The sequence below is a fragment of the Mandrillus leucophaeus genome, unplaced genomic scaffold, assembly GCF_000951045.1.
Source record: "Mandrillus leucophaeus isolate KB7577 unplaced genomic scaffold, Mleu.le_1.0 Scaffold198, whole genome shotgun sequence".
Classification (NCBI taxonomy): domain Eukaryota; kingdom Metazoa; phylum Chordata; class Mammalia; order Primates; family Cercopithecidae; genus Mandrillus; species Mandrillus leucophaeus.
Window position 1 is genome coordinate 2,712,898 of NW_012102009.1, and position 25,253 is coordinate 2,738,150.

The 25,253-nt window shown below is 34.5% G+C and overlaps 2 protein-coding genes across 4 annotated transcripts in view; both read right to left on the reverse strand.

Annotated features, from left to right (window-relative positions):
* Nucleotides 1-25,253, reverse strand: part of RAD54B (RAD54 homolog B (S. cerevisiae)) — a 103,401-nt gene that overhangs the window by 43,368 nt on the left and 34,780 nt on the right. Inside the window, exon 4 of one of the 3 annotated variants that reach the window (XM_011978648.1) lies at nucleotides 14,176-19,096. The exons of the other annotated variants lie outside the window; for them this stretch is intronic. Coding sequence (XP_011834038.1) covers nucleotides 19,047-19,096 — 50 coding nt within the window. The 3' untranslated portion in view covers nucleotides 14,176-19,046. Of the gene's footprint in view, nucleotides 1-14,175; nucleotides 19,097-25,253 lie in introns of those variants that run through there. 3 annotated transcript variants of the gene reach the window in all.
* Nucleotides 14,172-23,548, reverse strand: FSBP (fibrinogen silencer binding protein). The gene is made up of 2 exons (XM_011978649.1): nucleotides 22,922-23,548; nucleotides 14,172-19,096 (listed from the first exon to the last, which is right to left on the reverse strand). The coding sequence occupies exons 1-2, from the start codon at nucleotides 23,293-23,295 to the stop codon at nucleotides 18,571-18,573; spliced, it is 900 nt and encodes a 299-aa protein (XP_011834039.1). The 5' UTR covers nucleotides 23,296-23,548; the 3' UTR covers nucleotides 14,172-18,570.

Below are 25,253 nucleotides of genomic sequence, written 5' to 3' on the forward strand. Positions count from 1 at the left end.
ATACTCATGTTAGCATTTTATAAACTAAGAAATCCAAATATCAGGTGTTAATATTACCACAAGTACAATGACTGTAAATATCTTACTGTTCCAAAATGAAATAAATTCAATTGAAGTAGAATAACATAATAATCACTGTAAACATTTTAAAACTCTAAAAATTAAGATATTATTTCAATGTCTATAGCATGGAAAAATATCTAAAAATCAAATTTTGACAAAACTGATTTAATTAAGTGACATGACAAGCTGAGGAAAGGCAAAGATTACAGAGTTCTCTGAAAGTAAAACCTGAAATTTTTATTTTAATTGATAAATAAAAATTATATATATGTAGGTGTACAACATTCTGTTTTGATACATGTATACACTGTGGGATGGCTATATCAAACTAATTAATATTATCCATTACCTCACATATTTTCTGTGGTGAGAACATTTTTTTAAATGCTACTTTCTTAGCATTTTTCAAGTATATATTGTTATTAACTATAGTCACCATGTTATACAATAGATTTCTTGAACTTACTCCTCCTCAACTGAAATTTCAGATCCTTTGACCAACATCTCCCCAGTGCTCCACCTCTATCCAACTCTAGGTAACCATCATTCTACTTTCTGTTCTAAGAGTTTAACTTTTTTGAATTCCACATATAAGTGAGATCACAAGATAATTGTCTTTCTGTGTCTGGCTTATTTCACTCAGCATAAGGTCCTCCAGGTTTATCCATGTTGTCACAAGTGACAGGATTGCCGTTTTTTAAGGCTGAGTAGTGTTCCACTGTGTATCTATACCAAGAAGTTTTTAATCCATTCATCCATTGATGGACACTTAGGTTGACTTCACATCTTGGCTATTGTGAAAAATACTCCAAGGAACATGGGAATGCAGATAGCTCTTCGACATACCAATTTGATGCTTTTTGTCTATATACCCAGAAGTGAAAGTGTTGGATCATATGATATGTTACTTTTTCAAATAAGAACAAGTATAAAACAACAAAGTACAAATGAGAATAAATATTATTAAAATTATTTTGTCTCCTGCTTCTTACACCTAACTTGTACACACTAGATTTTCAGTGGTTGGATAAAAGGTGGTTTAGCTGAAGACAGCAAAATCTCATTCCCCCCATTACTGAAGAGCTCTTCCCTATGTCTTCTATCTCATATACACTTTAACCATGGAAACTGTCAAAACAATAAAATTCAAAAAACAAAACGAAGCAATTTTTTTCCTTTTTACTATTTTCCTATTTACTTAAATAGAAATAAGGCAGTAAAAGCATACAAAGTATAAAGATCAGAAAGAAAGAAAACGGGAGCATTTACAGATGTTGTAACTATTTACATAGAAATCCCCAGAGAATCTAAAAATAAAGAAGAATAAATTTAGCAGTCACAAGATCAAGGTTCATATGCAAAAATCAACTGTATTCTTATAGACTAGCAAGAAATAATCAAAAATAAAATTTTTTAAATTCCATTCACAGTAGCTCCACAAAACAGACATATTAAATACTTGGGAAAATATCTAACAAAAGATAACCCAGATCTCTACATTAAAATTTAAAAGCTTTGTTGAAAAAAAATTAACAAAGCTCTTATAAATAAGTACAGCTCCTATTTCATGAATTGGAACATTCAATTTTGTTAAGACAGCAATTTTCCCCAAAATGATCAATATATTTAACACAATACCAATCAAAATCCCAAGACACTGCTAGTAAAATTGGCAAGCTGATTTAAAATTCATATGAAAAGAAAAATAACATAGAGTAACCAAAGCAATTTTTGAAAAGAACAAAGTTGGATGTTTACAATAATGCTACAATAATCAAGATAGTTTGGTACTGCCCCTCCTCTCCAAAAAAGACATATAGACATTCCAATGCATTGGAAGAGTAGCAAGAAATAAACCCGCTCACACATATACGGTGAAATTATTTTCAACAAAGGTGGGGAAGCAAATTCAATGAGGAAAAAAGTATTTTCAACAAACATTGCTAAACCAACTGGATATACATTTGGAAAAGATAAACATCAACCATTAAGTCACCCCATATACAAAATTCAACTCAAAATGAATGACAGACCTAAATGTAAAACCTAAAACAAAAAATCTCTAATAGAAAACACAGGATAAAATATTTGTAACCTCGGGATATACAAAGCTTTCTTAGAATACAAAAGCAAAAAATATAAAAATCAAAAATTATAAATCAACTTTTATCAGAATTTAAAACTTTTCCTTTTTGAAAGATGCCATTAAAAAAACAAAAGGGAAGCCACTGGCTGGGGTACAATATTCACAACATATGAATAAGACAAAAGTCTTGTGTCTGGAATAATTATTCTTTTTTTTTCTTTTTTTTTGAGACAGAGTTTTGTTCTGTAGCCCATGCTGGAATGCAGTGGTGTGATCTCGGTTCACTGCAACCTCTGCCTCCTGGGTTCAAGCTATTCTCCTGCCTCAGCATCCCGCATAGCTGGGATTACAGGTGCCCACTACCACGCTCAGCTACTTTTTGTATTTTTAGTAGAGATGGGGTTTCACCAGGTTGGCCAGGTGGGTATTGAATTCCTGACCTCAAGTGATCCACCCACCTCAGCCTCCCAAAGTGCTGGGATTACAGGCGTGAGCCACTGCGCCCGGCCTAATAATTCTTATAGTTTCAAAATAAGACAACAAACAAATCAACAGAAAATAGGCAAAAGTCTTAGACAATTCAGAAAATGATATATACAAACAACCAATAAGCACATAAAACAATATTTAACATCATTAGTTACCCAGAAAATACATATTGAAAACCTGAAACACCACTTCACAACCATTAGGATGGCTGGGATCACAAAGTCAGATAATAAACAAGTGTGATGAGGATGTGGATAAATCAAAACCCTCATACTCTGCTGGCAGGAGTATAAAATGGTGCAGCACTTTGGAAACCAGCATGACAGTTGCTCAAACAATTAAACAAGTTACCAAATGACACAGCAATTATACTCCTAAGTATATGCCCAAAAGAATAATAACATATGTCCACAAAAAAACTTGCATATGAATGTTTATAGCTAGGATTATTAATAATAGCCGACAGGTAGAAACAAACCAAATATGCATGCAACTGACAAATGGATAAACAAAATGTGGCATATGCATACAATGGAATATAATTCCATCACAGAATAAAGTACTAATACATGCTAAAACACGGATGAACCCTGAAAACACTTATGCTAAGTGAAAGAAGCCAGTCACAAAGGCCATATATTTTAGGATTCCATTCATATAAAATGTATAGAACAGCAAAATCTTACAGAGACAGAAAATAGATTAATGGTTGCTTAGGCTGGAGGGTAAGGATGGCGTTAGGAAGCAAGAGGGTGGTAGCTAAAGGTACAAAGTTTCTTTCTCAGGTATTGAAAATATTCTGCAATTGGCTGTTCTGACGGTTGCACATGGGACTATACTAAAAAACAATGAATTGTACACTTTACATGACTGAATCATATGGTATGTTAGCTGTATCTCAATAAAGTTGTTTAAAACACACACACAATGAAGTAACACCACACATTGATTAGATTGACTAAAATTAAAAAAAAAAAAAAAAAAACTGACCACAGTAAGTGCCAGTAAAGATATAGAGCAACTGAAAATATCATATCCTGCTGGAAGGAATGTCAAACAGTACAACCAGTTTGGAAAACGGTTTGGCAGACTCTTTAAAAGTTAAACATACACCTACTATAACCAGCCATTTACACTGCTGAGTATTCACCAAAAAAAAAAAAAAAAAAAACAAGAAGAAAGAAGAAAGAAGAAGAAAAAAGAAGACATATGTCTTGAAAAAAAAAAATTTGTACATCTCCAAGCCAGGTAAATCAACCCGCCAAAAGCCTGAAAAATCTATCACTACTAGAATTCAGATAAATGGTACCTTCATTACTGGCATTCACGGATTTACAAAGTGAATCTTGGCTATCTTCAACCAGTAAATTATACTCAGAACCAACAAAGTTTTTTTCTGAGAAAACAAATGATTCACACCCAGTTTGAGTCACCTCTGTCTGGCATGACCCAGTGAACTCTGATCAGTTCCTGAAAGGATTCAGACTGCTAGAACCCTGAGCAGGAACCAAGAAGACAAAAGACTGAAGTGCAGCTCCTCCAGTTTTCTGACCTTCCTTCCCTAATGAGGGTGTATGGGTAACAGGTCATTTTTCAGATACTTTTTTGGGGGAAATGTGCTTCTAATGTCCCAGAAAATGTAGTGGGTAGGTTTTTACTCTCCTCTTTTCATATGTTATTGTGGATATATTTCTACATATTATTAGTCCCTTATTACTGGGCTTTTTTTTTTAAGTTCTATTATACTCAATCTGCGCATCTCTGGTTATTTGTAGAAGACAAAGTCCAAGAAATGAAATTACCAGTCCAATGAATTTAAAGATTTTCAATTCCTGATTTAGACTGACAAATTTTTCTCCACGAAAGGTTGTATCAGTGATATTCCCACCAAGCAAGGGTGTCCACTTCATTACACCTGCGTTAGCACAAAACTTCACCTTTATCCATTTTTAACTATTTTATTTTTTAAATTTTCATACAGTAAAATAGACTTTTGGTGTACAGCTCTACAAATTTTAACACATGTATAGATTCACAGAACCACCATGACCACAATCAGGATACAGAATTGTTCCATCATCCCAAAAGACTTCCTCATGCTATTCTTTTATACTCACACCCTCTCCCTACCCAAAACCCCTGCAATTACTGACATGTTTTCCATGAATATTGTTTTCTTTTTGAGAATGTCAAATAAATGGAATCATACAGTATACAACCGTTTCAAAAATGATTTCTCCCATTCAGCATAATATCTTTAGGATTCATCCCAAATTGTTGCCTGTATCAACAATTTGTTCCTTATTATTATATAGGATAGTGACAGACAATTGAGTTTTCAGCTTAATTTTGATAGTTTTGACTATCATAAAGCTTCTTTGAACTTTTTCTGTGAATTCATCTTTATCAATTTAGTTGGTAGAAATGGTATCTCCTTAATGCTGCAATTTGAATTTGATTAGTGATAGGACATTTTTAAATGTATCTTCATTTCCTCTTTGCAAGACGCTCCTAATTTCACATTACACGTAAAGAAGGAACCTGAGAAAAAAAGAAAAGATTCTCATCTCTTTAAAGTTTTAATCTGACCAGAAAACCCTCAACATTCAGTCAACATATTGCCAATATGTAGAATCTAAACCCTGAATTTTACTTAAAATATTTAAGTAAAAAATAGGCATAAAAGAATTTCAATTAGTAAGAACTGTTAAAGCAAAAAGGTCAGGCATGGTGGCTCACGCCTGTAATCCCAGCACTTTCGGAGGCCAAGGCAGGTAGATCACAAGATCAGCAGTTCGAGACCAGCCTGACCAACATGGTGAAACCCTGTCTCTACTAAAAATATAAACATTAGCCGGGTGTGGTGGCAGGCACCTGCAATGCCAGCTACTCGGGAGGCTGAGGCAAGAGAATTGCTTAAAACCGGAAGGCGGAGGTTGCAGTGAGCCAAGATCATGCCACTGCACTCTAGCCTGGGCAACAAGAGCAAAACTCCGTCTCAAAAAAATAAATAAATAAAAATAAAATTAAAGCAAAAAATAAATCTACTGAATTTTAATATGTAAAATGCTAATAAAATACATGGAACATAAGTGTTGACTGTGCTGGAAGAATTAAGAATCCATTTAATATTTTCTTTAATAGGAGGTATTGACTAAGTTACGGGGCCGTTACAATATTTTAAATAAACCCATCTCATTTAAAAACTCCTCCCTCTTCTCTCTCAGCCTGGCCCCCACCAAAACAAAACACAAAAAACAACAGCAACATGAACAATTTAACAGAGTGAAATAAAAGAGGTTGAAATAAGCCCACTCACTTACTAGAAATTATTGAACACTTTACTATACAGTCATGTACCACACAAGGTTTTGATCAACCACAGACCACATATATGATGGTGGTCCCGTAAGATTTTAATACCATATTTTTACTGTATATTTTCTATTTCTAGATATGTTTAGATACACAAATACCACTGTGTTACAACTGTCTACAGTATTCAGTACAGCAACATGCAGTACAGGTTTACAGTCTAGGAACCATAGGCTATATACCACATAGCCTAGGTGTGTAGCAGGCTATACCATCTAGGTTTGAGGAAGTACACTCCACGATGTTCGCACAACGAAATCACCTAGCAATGCATTTCTCAGAACATATCCCTGTCATTAAGCAAGATGATTGTACTCAACATCAATATATCAACATGCTGTAGTAAAAGGGCCAAAGACAACTTGATTGTTTTTTTTTTTTTTAAAGACAGAGTCTTACTCTGTTACCCGGGTTGGAGTGCAGTGGTGTGATCTTGGTTCACAGCAACTTCCACTTCCCAGGCTCAAGCGATCCTCCCACCTCAGCATCCTGAGTAGCTGGGACTACAGGCGTGCACCACCAAGCCTGGCTAGTTTTTTTTTTTTTTTTTTTTTTTTTTGTATTTTCAGTAGAGACGGGGTTTCACCATTTTGCCCAGGCTGGTGTCAAACTCATGAGCTTAAGCGACTGGTCTGCCTCAGCCTCCCAAAGAGCTCTTCACAGGGTCACTCTTTGACTTCCTACTTAATAAACTCCTTTCTCCACAGTAAATCATGGGAAAAAAACATAGCATGGAAAAATAAGGTCAAGATTATTATGTGATATATTTCAGGGAGAAACATGTATTGCAGGAAGAAACACATACATAAAAAGAGAAGTTTTTGGCCATGCGCGGTGGCTCAGGCCTGTAATCCCAGTACTTTGGGAAGCTAAGGCGGGCAGATCACCTGAGGTCAGGAGTTCAAGACGAGCTTGGCCAACATGATGAAACCCCGCCTCTACTAAAAATACAAAAATTAGCCAGACGTGGTAGTGGGTGTCTGTAATCCCAGCTATCACCTGAACCCTGGAGGCGGAGGTTGCAGTAAGCAGAGATCACACCACTGCACTCCAGCCTCGGCAATAAAGCGAGACACGGTCTCAAAAAAACAAGAGATGTTTTCATACCATAAGAAGCTGTCTACCCCATTGTTTCAACTTCAAGTATCCAAACACTCCCACCCCCACACCGCCTCTGCTTCTTCAAATTCCCAATCATTCCTCAACTGCACCAATCTGGCTTCCAGTAGTCATTCCCCTGAAACTGCCCTGTTAAAGGTTACTAGGAGCTCTTCGTCTATAAACCCACAGGTTGTTTTTAGTCCTAATCAAAGTTCTCAAAAGCATTAGATAATATTGACTACTTCCTCCTAGAAATACTGAACTATACTTTTGTAGCTTCTCTAACATCCTTCAAATTTTCCTCTTACCTCTTTGCTTGCTTCTTCTTAGACATCTTTGCCAGTTCATACTTCATCTACCTTTTATTTATTGGAGTTCTTCAGAACTGGCTTTTAGGCCATGTTCTCTCACTGTGCACCTCTTCTCTTTAAGTAGCCCATCCACTTCAGTGGCTTCAATGCCGCCCAGGTACTAACAACCTTTTTTTTCTCCAGCCCAGATTACAACTCTTGATCTGCATATCCAGTTGCCTCCCAGACATGTCCACACATCTCATAAACATCTCAAACTCATCATGTCCACGTATCTTTTCTCCAAAAATTGTTCCTCCTTTGGTTTCCCCATGTCTCGTCCTTATTCAAGCCAGAAAACTGGAAATCATCCTTGACACTCTCTACTTTTTCAGTCCCACAGACAATCAACCACAAAATTCAGATAATTCTGCCCCCCACCAGGTTTTCAGAGTTATGTATTGTATCCTTCTCCATTGCCTCCACTTTTTTCAACTCATCTCTGATCTGAATTTCGGTATTACGGCAGGGGCTTCCCAACAAGTCTACTGAGAGCTTCTTTTGCCACCTCTATTCTCTAAAGACGTTTTCCAAATTGTACTTATCTATTTTTAAATGTAAATCTGATAATGTATCCCTCTTGCTTAAAATCTATGAGTCTTAGTAATGTTGAAGGAAGTATGCTATTTCCAGCTATAGAGACTTTTTCCTGTCTTCTTCTAATGCCCTTATCTAAATTAACTTCCACTCTCTGTACAACTTAAATTTCCAATTGCCAAATTAGACCTAGCCACCCTATTACCTCAACATTATCTCAATAATTAGTTATGTAACAAATTATTTAATGTCAGCCTTCCCCAGTAATTTATAAAGTCCTGAGAGTCTGTTTCGATTTGTTCATCACCATACTCACAGAACAAGATACTTTTCAAAAACTGCTATTTTGACTCTAGGTACATTTTGACTAAATGTTTATAATTAAAATACAATTATCAACTAATTAAAATACAATTATCAACTGGGCGCACTGGTTCACGCCTGTAATCCCAGCACTTTGGGAGGCTGAGGCAGGCGGATTACCTGAGGTCAGGAGTTTGAGACCAGCCTGGCCAACGTGGCGAAACTCCGTCTCTACTAAAAATACAAAAATTAGCCAGGCATGGTGGTACATGCCTGTAGTGCCAGCTACTTGGGTAGCTGAGACACGAGAATCGCTTGAATCCGGGAGGCGGAGGTTGCAGTGAGCCAAGAACGTTCCACTGGCACTCCAGCCTGAGCAACAGAGCGAGACTTCGTCTCAAAAAAAAAAAAAAAAAGAAAAATACATATATATACACACACACACATATATAAATATATGTATATATATAATTATCTTTTAGTGTTATAGCTCTTTTAGAATTTTCCAGTTTTTGCCAATTCTAAATCCAGTTTCAGAATTTTCTAGAAAGCCCCCTCACACACAAAAAATTATATATATATAATTGTTAGGGGTGGTTATTCTGGGACATAGCAAATTAGTCAATATTTTCATAATACAAGTAGTCTAGATATAGGAGGCTATGTTCCACTATCCTATGTTGCCAATGATCTTGTTTTTACCTGTTGGAGTTATTCACCCTCTCCATTCCCTGCTTTATGGCCTACATAATTTTAAAAATGGGACTAATTGGGAAAAAGAATATGTATCAATATACATATATATGTATTTATCTTAAAATTCATTTTCACTAAGAGTTGCGTTAGAATATAACTCTGTCCTCATTTCATTACCCAATTTTTCATTTTCATTGACAAAGACTTGTTACCGGCCAGGTACAGTGGCTCACCCCTGTAATCTCAACACTTTGGGAGGCTGAGGCGGGCTAATCACAAGGTCAGGAGATCAAGACCATTCTGGCTAACATGGTGAAACGCCATCTGTACTAAAAATACAAAAAATTAGCCAGGCGTGGTGGTGGGCGCCTGTAGTCCCAGCTACTCAGGAGGCTGAGGCAGAATTGCTTGAACCCGGAAGGCAGAGTTGCAGTGTGCCAAGATGGTGCCACTGCACTCCAGACTGGGCAACAGAGTCAGACTCCATCTCAAAAAAAAAAAAAAAAAAAAAAAAAAACTTGTTACCATCAGGATCATTTTTGAAGTAAATTTATAACAAAGTTTCAGTCACTTGTTTATGTACCATATTATTTCATTGATCAGTGAAAACTTTTATGAACATGTTCTTTTATAACCATAATTTCTACCAAATGCAGTTTTACTGAGTCTAATTTTGCACAGCTAAATATTATCAGGATTGTATTAATCCAACAAGTTTTAGTCAAGAAAACTTACCAGTTTTTAGATAAATTTGTAGCTGTCATGGGTTAATCTTTGTTGCTTTACCAAGCCCAATCTTCCCAGATAAAGTTTTGAGGTTTTTAGCATTAACAAAAGACAGAATGCTTCCACTAGTTTTTGAACTCTAAAAAATTTTACTGTGTGCAATTTTAGTCAATTTTAATTACTTCTCTTTTTGCATTATTTCTAACAGGAGCAGTCACTGTGCATTGAATTAAAAACTGACAAAATATTTCTGCACAGTTAAAATTTCTCTGTTTTTTCATTAGGTTATCTAAGAGAAAAACATACTTCCCCTTTTGCCCTAAAGAGCGGGTAAAAAGAATGTCTTCATCAAAAGGCTGGGAAAAACATCCTGGAGTAAAATACTGTATTGTATTCCCAGGGTCTAAGAGAATAGCTGTTATGTCTAAGACCCTCCCTGCCACTATCCCACCAGCTCCCAGAAAAAATGATGAATCAGATAACTAAATTCTGATAATTCAGAAATTACTTACAAGTAACTTTGAAATACCATAAGATTCTCAGATATACACTTTTCTTTTGCAGAACAGTAGAAGGGCATGAACTATGGAGACAGACTGGCTGGGTTAGAGTCTTAAGTCTGCCTCTTACTAGCTCTGTGACCCTGGATAAGTTACTTAACCCCTTTGTGCCAGTTTATAAATCTATCAAATGAATATAATACTAACACCTCACAAACCTACTGTGAGCAAGGATTAGTGAATATATGTAAAACACTTACAACAGTATTTGCCACAGAGTAAGTGCTCCCTTAATGTTTACACCATCGACGTTTGCCCTTGTCCCTTTCCCAATTACTCCCATTTTTAAAATTATGTAGGCCATACAGCAGGGAATAGAGAGGGTGAATAATTCCAAAAGGTAAAAACGAGATGGTTGGGAACATGGAATAGTAGAACATAACCTCCTATTATCTAGACAACTTGTATTACAGAAAATACTGACTAATTTGCTATGTCCCAGAATAACCACCCCTAACAATCCCACTCTGTAATTTCTTTTTTTTGAGACGGAGTCTCGCTCTGTCGCCCAGGCTGGAGTGCAGTGGCCGGATCTCAGCTCACTGCAAGCTCCGCCTCCCAGGTTCATGCCATTCTCCCGCCTTAGCCTCCCGAGTAGCTGGGACTACAGGCGCCCGCCACCTCGCCCGGCTAGTTTTTTTTTTGTATTTTTTAGTAGAGATGGGGTTTCACTGTTTTAGCCAGGATGGTCTCGATCTCCTGACCTCGTGATCCGCCCATCTCGGCCTCCCAAAGTGCTGGGATTACAGGCTTGAGCCACCGCGCCCGGCCTCACTCTGTAATTTCTTAACTGTAAACTGGGTTCTGATCTATTTTCCCCTTGACCCTGTAATGTGCTTGCCAAATCAATACCAAAAAGTGGTCAGCATAAACAAGAGACTTGAAGGCCTATCTGCAAGATTCATAAGGCGGCTGGGCACAGTGGCTCACACCTATAATCCCAGCACTTTGGGAGGCCAAGGTGAGAGAATCACTCGAGCCCAGGAGCTCAAGACCAGTCTGGACAACATGGCGAAACTCTGTCTCTATAAAAAATACAAAAATTAGCTGGGCATGGTGGTGCACACCTGTGGTTCCAGCTACTCAGGAAGTTGAGGCAGGTAGATTGCTTGAGCCCAGGAGGCTGAGGCTCCAGTGAGCTGTGACTGTGCCACTGTACTCCAGCCTGGGTGGCACAGCGAGACACCATCTCAAAAAAAAAAAAAAAAAAAAACACATAAGGGCAGGATGCTTAAAACCATGTTTTGATCAAGGGAAATAATGTCATTTAATATTAATAGTGGGCATTATCATCTTAATGAACAGTTCCTAAGCTTAGCCACTCTGGAGTTGAATGACTTAATTGTACATCTCATAAACCTAAGTCTTTAATATTCTTTTTGGTTTTTTTTTAATTGAAATGAGGTCTTCAGGTTGCTCTCGAACTCCTGGACTCAAGCAATCCTCCTGCCTCAGCCTCACAAACTGTTAGAAATACAGACATGAGCCACCACATCCAGCCTAATACTCTTTTGTTTAACAATCCTAAATACATTGTTTTCAATGGCACAAATGAAATTTAAAATGTCTCATATAATCAAATTCAATAAAGAATGTAAATACTCTTGCAGCTCATGTTTTGAGTTTTAAAATTACCAAAACCTACCACAATGTTTAATATGCATTAACATATAACTTCAATATAAATTTAAGATTGAAAGTTTTTATTACACTAAAAAGCATACAAACATTAATATACAAATCCCTTCAAACTGATACTCAGTTTTCTTTATCTAATAAGAGATTGAATGTAACTAAATGTATCAATTAAGTATAAAGTAAACCTAGAAGATATTTCTTTGCATTAAAGATCATTTTCAGAATTGTTTTATAAGCATAGCAGAGACTACACATTTCGTATTTCTTCAATACCTCATGTCAAAGCATATATGCAACTAGTACTAAAATGAAAAAACAAAAAACCAATAAACTACAATATTCCCAGGTATCTAAATTACCTGCCCAGCATTTTGAATACACTTAAATATTACAAAAATTATTCGTCAATTTCAATTCTGACATTCCAGTCAATGAACATGCAAAGGGGTTTTTTTTGTTTGGTTGGTTTTTGAGACAGGGTCTTACTCTGTTGCCCAGGCTAGAGTACAGTGGTGTGATCAGGGCTCACTGCAACCTCTGCCTCCCAGATTCAAGCAATTCTCCTGCCTCAGCCTCCTGAGTAGCTGGGATTCCAGGCGCCTGCCACCACGCCCAGCTGATTTTTGTATTTTTAGTAGAGACAGGGTTTCACCATGGTGGCCAGGCTGGTTTCGAACTCCTGACCTCAAGCGATCCACCCACTGGAGCCTCCCAAATTGCTGGGATGACAGGTGTGAGCCACTACGCCCAGCCTTTTGCAAAGATTACAAAAAACAAAAAGAAAAAAAAAAAAACCTCATACCCTGTTGATGGAAGTGTAAAATGATATAATCACTTTAGAAAATGTCTGGCAATTTCTTAAAGCTTAAATCTATATGGTTCCCTAATCTAGTATTATGCCCATGAAAAACTTGCACAAGAATATTCATAGAATCTTTATACATAATAGCCAAAAAACATGGAAATTGCCAAGAAGTCCATCAAAAGATAATAGATAAACAAAGTGTGGTATATGTATATAATGGAATACTGCTCAGCAACAGAAAGCAATGTGCTACAAATAGGAGGATGGATAAACATGAATGAATATTAAAAACACTAAGATAGATGAAAAAAACAGAAACAAAGTATGCATATTGTACGATTCCAATTATATGAAGTTCTAGAATGGGCAAAACTTAATCTATAATTTTTTTAAAATTAGGACAATGGTTGCCTGACGTGCAAGAAGACTGATTAGAAGCAGGCAAGAGAGAACTTTCTGAGGTGATAATGTTCTAAATCTTGACAGAGGGTTTGAGCTACACAGTTGTGGATCAAAACTCACCAAATGGTGTATTTTAAATTTGTGCATTTCACTGTATGCAAATCTTACCTAAAAAACACACATGCCCAAATAAATAGTGAACTCTAGTAATACTCATGCTGAAGTACTTAAGGGTAAATTATTCTAATTCTACAACTTGTTTTGAAGTCACATTTTTCCTTTAAAAAAAAGAACTGATGGATAAATATGTGATGAAGCAAGTATAGCAAAACATTCATTGCAGAATCTATGTGGTAGGTATATGGATACTTATTGTAACTATCTTTTAAATTTTTCTGTATGTCTGAAGGGTTTCTTAATAAAATATTAGGGGGAAAAAAAAAAACTTTGTAACAGAGGTGAATTCACACATAAATTTTAAAACAAAAAAGACCTGCTAGCAAAGTGGAATTATAACGATATATCCTTTTAGTTTAAGTTGTCTGGACTGATATGAGCGATATTTTTATTTTTATTTTTATTTACTCATTTATTTTGCTTTCCACTATTACAAAGCAAATGGAAACTAAAAATAAATAATATGTTCAAATTATAACTACTAGCTTTAATCAATATAAAAGATATATAAAAATATATTGAACAATTTCTCAAAATCGTATACAAAGATTTTGCTTGACTGTTAATGTTTAATTAGGTAGCATATTCTAAGAACTTACTCTTGTTTAAGTAGGCAACCATATTTCATCTAATTATTTTTAAGTGTTAACAATCAAATTCACTGTCAAATATGTGATTTTGAGAAGTTGTGGCTCTTAACATTTGAAAAAAAAAAATGAAATGTGATATTTAGATATGGTACATTGGCCATCTATTACAACATAATCATCTAAATAATGTATTTCAATTATACCTCATCGAAAAATTTTACCTCTACAGTACTGAATTATTTGTCTTAACGGCACACAAAAAAAGTACACAAATCAGTACAAAGCATTATCTTGTATTTAAAAGAACATGTGTTAACAAAGCATTTAACCATCATTATCTACAGTATATATTAAACACAATTTATTACACTCTAAGTTATTTAAACATGTGTATTTAAAAGTTGACATTACTCTAAAAGAAGGCACATTAAAAAAAAACTCGTATTTTAAACATTTTCACATAAGTAAACATAGAACAGGGTAGAGTGACTCCTTAAAAAAAAAATGAAATAACACCAAGTTGATATCTCATCATACAAAAAAGAAAAATATTTGACTATTTTAAGAAATCTGGTATTCATTGGAAATGAGTTTCATTGACTTTTCTCAGGATGTCATTATAAATCACAGCTAGTTTAGAAAATCATAAGTTGTAACAACATATCCATTTACATTCATATGGATAAGAGAAAGATAGGAAAGTGGCTATCCACTATCTAAATTACTACTGTATTGGATGAAATAATCTATTTACTTAGTATATTTCTCAAATGTAGTATATTTCTACAGAATCAAGTCTACATTTAAAAAACAAAATCACTCTTCTCTATGTTCTCCCAGCATTACATTTTGTAATGAAAATTCATGGCCCCCAAACAATTGTCTATGGTATGCAGGATGTTTGGTGGCTTAAGTGTATAGTCATCCCTCAGTATCCAAGGGGGAATGGTTTCAGGACACCCCCTACCCCATCAAGATCCACAGATACTCAAGTCTCTTATATAAAATGTTTGTATTCACATACAATTTACACACATCCTTCCATATACTTTAAATCATCTCTAGATTACTTACAATGCCTAAAACAAATGTAACTACTATGTAAATAGTTGTTAGGATATAGGACAAGTGAGCCCCAAAACTGGGGCTTAGCCCAACTCCTACCTCAGTTATACTGTATTTTTAAATTTTGTATTACTTTTATTGTTGTATTGTTATTTATTTTTTTGCCTAATATTTTCAATCCACAGTGGTTCAATGTGCAGATGTGAAACCTGCAGATAGACAGCCAAGTGTATATTCCATTGTACTAGCAAACTTGCCCCTATATATTCTCCTTAATGAAACTTGTCCTCAACAAAAACTGCTAATGTTAGTTGGTAAGCAGTCCCCAAACTCAAAAAAGTCTCAATATAAAAAAGAAGAAAAAAAAGGTTTGGTTCCAAATTACCCTAAGATACTCTGTAAGATAATAAACAGCCTCCAAAAAGGATTCTATGGTCAAATAAATAATTTTCTTTATTCAGGAATTCTCATAAACTATACTATGTTAATCATGGTTGTACAAGAGGAGGTAGACAATGAGCAGAATTATATGCATTTAAACTTTTGCAAATTAAAAGCAAGACTGACTTGGAGAAAAACAAGATTGACTTGGAAAAGTTGCTGCAGTAAACTCAGAGTGTGATTCTGGTGTTTAAAAATACGTTAAAATAAGTTTCTTATTGTATACAGCCCCTAAATGCTAATGAATTGTGTCACCTAACACACTAAAGAAAAAGCAATCTTAAACAATGCTGGAGAAAAATACAACTGTAGCAGACTATGTTTATGCTATTTTATGGGCAGCAAAGGAATTTTCAAGGGCTACCTTGTATATACATAATTTTTTCCTTCCACAATTATTTTAGAACCTAACCACCAAAAAAAAATCTTTTTTGAACACAGATCTCTTTTCTAGAAACATCTCACAGAATTAACGTTCCACAGAACACACTTGGGAAAACTCTGATTTGCTGTAAAAGCCAACATTCAAATTGAACATTCATTATCAATTCTTAGTAGCATGCTGAAACTGTAAAGTGAATTACATCTCATATATGCGCTTTCAATAATTTAAAAAAATAAAGCTTACTACTGCCAAGATGTATTTAGTAGAATTATACTGGGAAACATTACCTCAAATTAAGAATTACAAGATTGATTAGACTCAAAGAAAAGTCATAGCACAGATTAAAGAGAAAAGGTAACATTGTCAAAAGGATATAATATATTATATATTCAGGGCATCTTTATAATTAAAAAAGTTAACTCTACCAGCTATAAAACACTCTTTTTAATCCAACCAATGAAATTAAGCAGTCAACATACTAAAATAGTACCTTAAAGAGTTTATTTTTTTCTATTTCTATAGCCATAACTTAAATTTCTGATTTAAGTTCTTCTCAATACAATGCCTGTCCCTAAATGCCACTCCTCCTAAATCACAACTATAATGAAATTACCCCTAATTCAAAGCATTCAATGGCTTCCCATTGTACATTAAGTCTGACTCATTAAAAATAGTATTTAGGCTGGGCATGGTGGCTCACGCCTGTAATCCCAGCACTTTGGGAGGCGGGCAGATCACGAGGTCAGGAGATCCAGAACATCCTGGCTGACACGGTGAAACCCTGTCTCTACTAAAAACACAAAAAAATTAGCCGGGCATAGTGGGGCGCCTGTAGTCCCAGCTACTTGGGAAGCTGAGGGAGGAGAATCGCTTGAACCTGGGAGATGGAGATTGCAGTGAGCCAAGATCGTGCCACTGCACTCCAACCTAGGCAACAAAGCAAGACTCTATCTCAAAAAAAAAAAAAAAATTATATTTAATGTAATTCATAATCTGGTACCAACTATCACCCAAATTTATATCCCTCAGTTCACTTTAAACTACTCTTTAACAAAAATTTTGAGACTAGCATGATTTGGGCACCAAGCGAGGTTCCAAAATACTCTGTTTCACTGGTTCTCAAACTTTAGCATGCATCAGAATCTCTAGAGGGTTTATTAAAAGAGATTGCTGACCCCACCCCCAGGGTTTCTAATTCAGTTGAAATTGGATTTACATTTCTAACAAGCTCTCAAGTGATGCTGATGCAGCAGGTCAGGACCCATACTTGGAAAACCATTGCTCTACTCCAAAGGCCACAAACTGGAAGCCCAATGGCTCAGTGAGGCCCACTCACATGTTGTCTGTATAATGTTTTAAAAGCATTTTGTGTTATTTGCAAACATTTTTAAAATGGAAAATTCTGCATTAAAAATGCAGATTTCTGGTTTATTCCCACATGTGAAAATTCTGCTGGAGCTAAACAGCAGCTGCCCTACCTAGTCCAGGGAGATGTCCTTCCTAGTCCAGGATACCACAGCCCAAACTGACTCTCTCTACATTCACTTAAAATTACTGGCTCACCACTGCATTTGTGTTTATACATTCAATCCACTTTTTCCCATCCCTCTTTTTTCCAGCTTCTCACTCTGGCTTCAAACATCCATGGTCCCCTTCACTGCTGAAATTCCACCCACTCCATTCTAAACCTTGGCTTAAAAATCCTTTCTCAACAAAGCCCCAGCAAAAATAGAAATTCTTAAGTAACATACATATTAGAGATTTAATATAAATTCAATATGTATGCTTTAAGAATTGAGGTTTTATTTCCACGAATACTAAAATAACAATACTTATAAAAAACATAAAATTGTAATTTTGTTCATTCTGATTTTTACTGTGAAAGAAATTTTTTCCAGAACAGGACATTTAAAATGAGTTAAGACATGTCTTCAAATCACACAGCCAAAATATATAATAGCTTCAATGGAATACCTTATCTATTTTGCTGGAACAAAAAGAGAGAGAGAATGGGGTAATTTATATAATTATTCTGATTTCACAACCTAACAATCTTTAAAGGCAATTTTATGAAACAAATGCTTCTAATATTTAAATCTAGAGAATATTTTGGTGGATATTTACTTCTATCAAATAGAGGGAGGGAAATTACACAAAGAAAAACTGAGTGCTGGTCTCTGCTCTGCCATAAATAGCTTTGTTACCCTAAGTAAGTCATTGAGTTCTCCCTGGACCTGTTTCATTACCCCTAAACTGCAGAGATGGAAAAAAGTGTTCTCCAAATATCTTCCATCTCTAAAATCCTAGGATTTACTCCTTCAAAAGATAAAAGCATAAAAACAAATGTCATACAGACAAGCTTCTTCGTATTAGGTTAGTATAGCTCCTAAATTAGACTGACTTAAAAATCTCTAATTACCGCTTTCAAAGTTCTAACTAAAAATGTTAAAAAAAAAAAAAAAAAGACTCAGAACTTTGAAAGAATATGTGTTTGTTTATGTATTTGTGTATATATTAGTGATCAGAAGAAAACATCTTTTGTAAGGTCAACAATTAAACTTACGGGAAAAAAAAAAGAAGACAATAAAAACTATAACCATGCCAACCAACCAGTAAATTTTAATATCTCAAAAGAAAATAATTAGAAAATTATATCAAAAAAGTTTTTCCATAATAGAGATTAACATTTTTCAAGAACGTGTATTTTGTTTCAGGATATTCCCAAATTAAAGTAATTTGGCCAAAATCAAAATTATGAAATTGCAAGATTGAAAAAAAAACTTAGAGACTGTTATATTCAGGTAGATCATGCCGTAAGCGAATTGCTTTCAGCTTCTCCACTTCAATTTTTGCTCTTAGTAGCTCTTCCTCTAGCTGCTGCCTTCTTTTCAAGCCATCCCTCTTCTCCTGAACATACAATCCAAAATTTTTTTGATTTTCTAAAATTATCTGATGCTCCTCTTTCAACATTTGCAGGATCTGAGGATCATACCCTAATAGTGACCTAAAGTGTTCACCACTCTCATGCCGAAAAAAATCATCTCTCCTTGGAATAGAAGATGGAGACGATGTCATTCTCATATCAACAGAGGAAAGTGAAGGCGACAAGGATCTTTCCATAACATGTACTAATTCATGTTCTTCTCTTTGCTCTAAAGTATCACTCTGTTGAGAATTTAAAACCAGTGGAGGAGGTGGTTTAATGTCTTCTTCTTGCTTCACCTCCACTGTAATAGCAACAGGATGGTGATCCAACATTACCTGTAGTGAACTGGTACCAGCCTGTGCCTCCTCATCCAAGTTTGCACTATAGCACACAAAAAAGCATTATAATATGTAAATCAAATGAAAAAAAGAGTATATTTATAGCATAATTTTATATTTAATATACATTAAATTATGAAGCTTTAAAACTATAAAGTTACAAAACAAAAAAAATCTTAACACTTGAAATACATTAAAGTGACTAAGATTGGGATTTCAATAATATATACTTAAAGATCTCCCCCATTCTTAACTTTAAAATTGTACTTTTAAGGGGCAGGAAATTACAAATATTATAGAAGGCCAATGAAGAAAATAACAAAGAAAAGTCAGTTTTAATGTTGTCAAACAGACAACAATCTTTCCCACAACCCTAAGGTTTTCAAATGGTGTAAAGAGCCATTTAATGCATTCTCAGTCTTACTATCCCCATACCTTAGCCCTAGACTTCCTGCTTCTGCTCTCCTGGACTGATCTTAAAACCACCAAGGCCCATAACTTCTAAGAGGACAGTGAAAGGCCAACTATGGGAGGTACTATTTCTGCATTTGCCCAAAAAATAAAACATAAAGATTGTATATGGCTTTGGGATATGCTTAACTACTGGAGGTTATCCTTTCTTATTTCAGATGCTTTTATCTGATAGGAAAAACTTCCCTTTTACCTATCCTGAACCGCATGACTCAGTTGCTCTTTAAGTCTTTCAATCACTGGTCAGGTAAAGTTCACAAGAGCAACGGTTTTAATCCACAAGTGCATACTCAGTACCTAGTAGGTACTGTACTTGAAACCTAGGAGGTGCTCATTATGTGTTGAATGACTGAAAAGAACAAACTAAATGATTTTTTAATGAAACATTTTTAATGGCCTATACAGATATATTAAAGGTTTATTAAATTTACACATAATTTCCACCAACTATGCATTCCTAATGGAGACAACTACAGCTTTAGCATAATTTAAACTTTAATATGACAAGTTATGATACTATTAATGCAATAAACCTTAAAATTATGTTTTATAAACATAATTTTATGTATAACGTGAAGCTGTGAATTAAGAATATCTGCTCCTTGAGGTTTTTTTTTTAAATTTATGCTTCTGCCTAATTTAAAAATAAAAGTTATAAAGGGAAATTAGATTATTGAACATTAATGGAAATACTTTATTTAATATTATTTAGAGAAGATTTTACATATAAGAAACATAATTAAAAGAATACATTCTTCATGGATGATTAAAATGCTGGAACAAGTTCAAGTAGAATGCATAGAAAAAGATTAAAACTACTCATACATTACTTATTAATGGCACTAAATTGCCAGAAATATCAGATATTTATCTAAGAGACAAAATGAAACATATACATAGTATATAATAAAAAAACTATTTGTAGATTATATAAATTCATTTTTGTTCTTGTCTCTGTTTGTGTCATTTTATGATTTCCAAAAACAAAACAATTAATTATAAATCTAATTCAAAGTGCAAGCTCTGCTTCTATTAATAGCTCTGCTAAAACCTGGAATGGGAAAAGGTTAAAATTGCATATGAAAATTAAGTTTTTAAAATCACATAATTACTATTTCAAATTAGTATGTAAAATAAGAGTATAAACATAGACATTATACTCCCAAGTAAATTAAAAATATGCCTTATATCTGGAACATTCCATTCCATTTTAGCTAAAACATTACAACTAAGGCATAACAATGTAAAAAGGGAGAAAAAAAGCTTTAGAGCAGGTCACAAAAATGACAGAGAAGGACTTGAGAATCAGAACTTTGAAGATCAGTTTACAAAAACACAAAATAAAAACTGATATTAGGAAGAGGTAAAAATAAAGACGTAAGTCAATGTGAGTTACCGAAATAAATAGCCTTACAAAACAGGTATATATTTTTAAGTATTTTAAACAACGCAAACACTTGTATTTTCCTTATTAAAAAGGAAGAGTTTGGTAAGATTAACAGGCATATTTATGTAGAAGTATAGTTAAGATTATAGAATAATTATAAACTTCTGAGATTATTAAGATTCAAGGATGATGTCAATCAAATAAATATAAGCACATTAAATATATAGATTAAAGAAATAAGCTAACACAGAGAAAATGTCAATGTAGACACAGTAACACAAGAATTTAAGAGGGATGTTTCTCACATTCTTCCCTTTAAAACCTAACAAATTGATATTATTTAAGTCATAGGTATAGAAACGCACAAATCAACTCATTTTTATCAGAGAAATGTTGATATCCCAAAAGATTTTTTTGTGTGTGAATATTGTAAACATACATACACAAATGGTCAAAATATAACCAGATACTTGTATATTTATATATTGTTTCTCTTCTATACTCACTGTATTTTTAAAATATGCAACTAATTAAAATTACAGTTTCTACATGTAGTTTTCAAATTATAAAAACCTATACCTACTAACCAAAGGGTGCAGTTTTATACCTGCAATGCAAAAAGCATTTTTCTCCAGGGTTCAAGGGGGAGAAAATTCTGCATAAGTAGCATAGTATAAAACAATTTTGCTGTGTAGTTTTCTGGATATCCAGCTATTGGGATTTCATCTTTTGTCATCACAGTGAACATTTTAACCAGTGGCCCCAAGAATTAATCCACTGTGCATTCATGTCCTGGATTCCCACTGGTGGTATTTTTTTACTGTGCTATCAAGTAGAAATAAGCAATATCTGGTAAGAAGCTAGGCTCAAAAATACTTTCCTAGTAAATTACCAAAATAACATATGCACTTGGCTACAAAGTGGTTTTTTTCTGTTTCTCTTCTAATTTCAAAGGGATTTCACAGTAATCAATAATTTGCTTATATAATGCCTCTTCCACCAATAGAAAAGCACATTGTGTAAAGCTTTGTGTGAAAGGCTCCTCAAACTAACAAGGAGTTTACAATTTGTTTAAATTAATCTAAATGGTTCAGAATAAGAATGTAGCTGCCATTTTTATATTTTGCCAGAGGTTACAATCTGAATTAGTGGCAAGATAATACTTTTGAAAATTCCAAGGCAAACAGTTACATAGAACACAAGTTTAACCAAAAAATTGCTTCTAACTCTAAAATAACCCAGTTGCTCTTAGGGGTATTTTAAAATTCATAATTTGATATCCTTGCAAAGCAGTAAGAGAAAGCTTACTCTTTCCTATATGATCCAAGATCAAAGTGAAACTAGACCATTAAGGAATAAAAACAAAAAAAAACTTTTAATTTTATTAAGTAAACTGAATCCCTAATTAGGCATTAACTCCCTTTAGTTGCGTTCATCTTTATTTTAAATGTGTTAGAAAAATAATTTAAACTGTCTTCATATACACAATCATGCCATTAACAAGTTTACTTATTGATTTAAGTTATATTTGTTAGTTAACACATATTCAGTAAGTGTAGACAATGACAATTCATAAAAAAGCAAAGGTTCCATTTCTCTAGAAACTGCTAACTTTATATAAATTTTATATAAAATTGAAAATTCCAGTGAAATGTAATACTAAAAGAGAAAAAAAGTATCTCTCAGAAGCAAACTAAATAATTTAATTTTAAAGCTTCAAAAGTTTATGAAGTGATGTCACAAATTTCATCCCACTTATTCCTCCCTAACCTTTACTTTTAGAAACTACAGGAGGGAAGGGGGAGGGGAAGACAGTAAAAAGTAGTTTAAATGCAACAGAAAAATTCCTCATAGCCTCACTTTTCTCTTTTTAAAAAATGCAAAACAAAGACACTATTCATTGCTCCCGTTGTGGGGATGCTTACTATGCATATCTCTATCACGACTAAGCCAAAGCCCAATAGATAGGAGGCGCCATAATTTTCCATAACAAAACAAAATAAAGCTTACCTTTGTATGTGGTTCCTGTCTCTTACCAGGCACAAACTGGAAATCTGGGGAATCATCTCCATAACTTTCTTGGTTGGCTCAGAAATATTGCTTTTAAAATCTGATTGGGTATCTTTTTGCTGCAATAGCTCCTGTTTGGCATATTCTTTGAGCCTTTTGTAAAGGGTGCGTAGGCCCTGTGCTGTTCGAGGAGGGCGGTCTACTCCAATTGCATTATAGTTAACTGCTATGATATCCCAACATCTATTCTTTTCCACTATTACTGAATGTTTATTAGTGTGTTCTTCGAGAATTTTCACATATGGCTTCACAAGCTTTAGCAAATCAAGCTTTTCGGATAAGGTAAAATTGGAAGATCTAGCCTTTCCTACCATTGTTCTTTTCAAATTAAGTAGGCAGTTTCTGAAACCACCATGCAGCCTTCAGCTCTGCTCAGCTCTTTTCACAAACAGAAAAAGATCAGGCTTAACTAGGCTAGCCTCATTTAGGCCCACGCCTACAGGGGAGGGTTTATTAAAATTCCTCCAGCTTAAGCTGACGCAGGTTCAGGAAATCTGCTTAAGCCAAGCCTGACCTACATAAAGCTTCTCACTGAAGAAGACAGGAAGGCACAAGCAAAACACACTTGTGTATAAAGGGAACAGCTCGAGACAGGATTTAATACACAAAGGTCTAGAGATAAGCATGGAACACAGCTAAAAATTAGCTAATTTAGTGAGAATATCAAATTTCACACGTATGCCTAGCTGACAGACTGAACTGCATTGCAGTATCACTTTAATAAAAACAAAAGAGGAACTGTTTTGTGCTATTTGTTTGCAAATCCAGTAGACAGAAAACTAAAAGATATGAGTGGTGAATGCAGTAATTCCTAACAGAGCCTCTCATCACTGTTTCTGAGCTGAGTGTTCTCCCTTACAAAATCTGCATAATGCTGGACCTGCTGTCAATCAGGAATTGCATATCCCCTAGCTAGTTAGGTTACACCCAGACCCAGACTCCACGGTAAAGCTAAGCTTCTCCTTCATTTTACAGTCTACATTAGCCTCTGCATATTTTTTTCAGTTAAGAAAAAAATTTTTATAGAACACTCAATCTAAAAATCAGGTAAAAATCATGTTTTTAGAGCAATGGATTATTCTAGCCGTAATGTATGTGAATATGCTAGCCTGCCTTATCATGTGTAAAAAATCACTATTCATGGTGAGAAACAGTATAATCACGCCTTAAGACTCCACACACGAAATCGCATTTGCTATTATAATACAGCCAGATTTTTTATTTAGCTATATTCACACAGTTTGGACTATGAAAGGAAACAGCTAGTATAGCCATTTTCAAGGCCACCAGTTTCAGTACTTAGAATATATTTGTTAACCCCAGTATGAAAATATATGATACATAATAATGTAAGCAAGACAAACCTATTTTCTCACAATATACATGTTTTTCCAGATAGGGGAATAAATCAGAACATACTTGAACATAGTTCTATCCAGTCAAACTATTACTGAACAACTGCGAAGTATTAAGAGGTGGGAAAAATAATTTTTTTAAATTACTGACCACATATATAAATGCTCCCAGGCACTGTGCAAGACCCAATGAAATCAAAAGTGAATCTAGATACAGCACCTACCCAGGGAACTGTATTTCCACAGAAATGCTATAAATTCTCAATTATCTTGTTTTTCATTCTTTTAACAACGGAGAAGCAAATTAAATTTCCTGAGCTCTCGTTGCGAGCCAATGTGTTAAAAGCTTTAAATGTATTATCTTTCAGAAAACAGTGAAAGATTGCTGGATGTTCTATGGAATGCTAGGTGTTGTCTGGTATACCCTACTGAGTAATTTGATTCCATAATAGTTCTACCCTTTCACTGTCTTTGAGCAGTTTTACAGCTCTGTAAATTGTAGAAATCAGTAATGCAAATGATTCTTGTCCATAGAGATGCAAAAAGAAAATCGACCTGCCCCAACGACTGGACCACAGGTACTCAAAATCATTCTAGCCTTTTCTGAGCTTTTAGAATATTAAAAGAGAACCAAAGAAAGACCACAGGGTATATACTTTATTTAGATAATTATTTTGTTATTTTCAGAAGAAATACAGGTATTACAGAACACAGGGTATATACTTCAGATAATTATTTTTGTTATTTTCAGAAGAAATACAGGTATTATGTTAAGAATAAAATACTACTAAAATATGAGAAAATGTTCAATCTCACTAGTTATCAGGGAAATATATACTAAAAATGATTTTCATTCATAGATTGGCAACATTTTTTAAGACTTAAAATGCCAAGAGTGAGGCCGGGCTCAGTGGCAC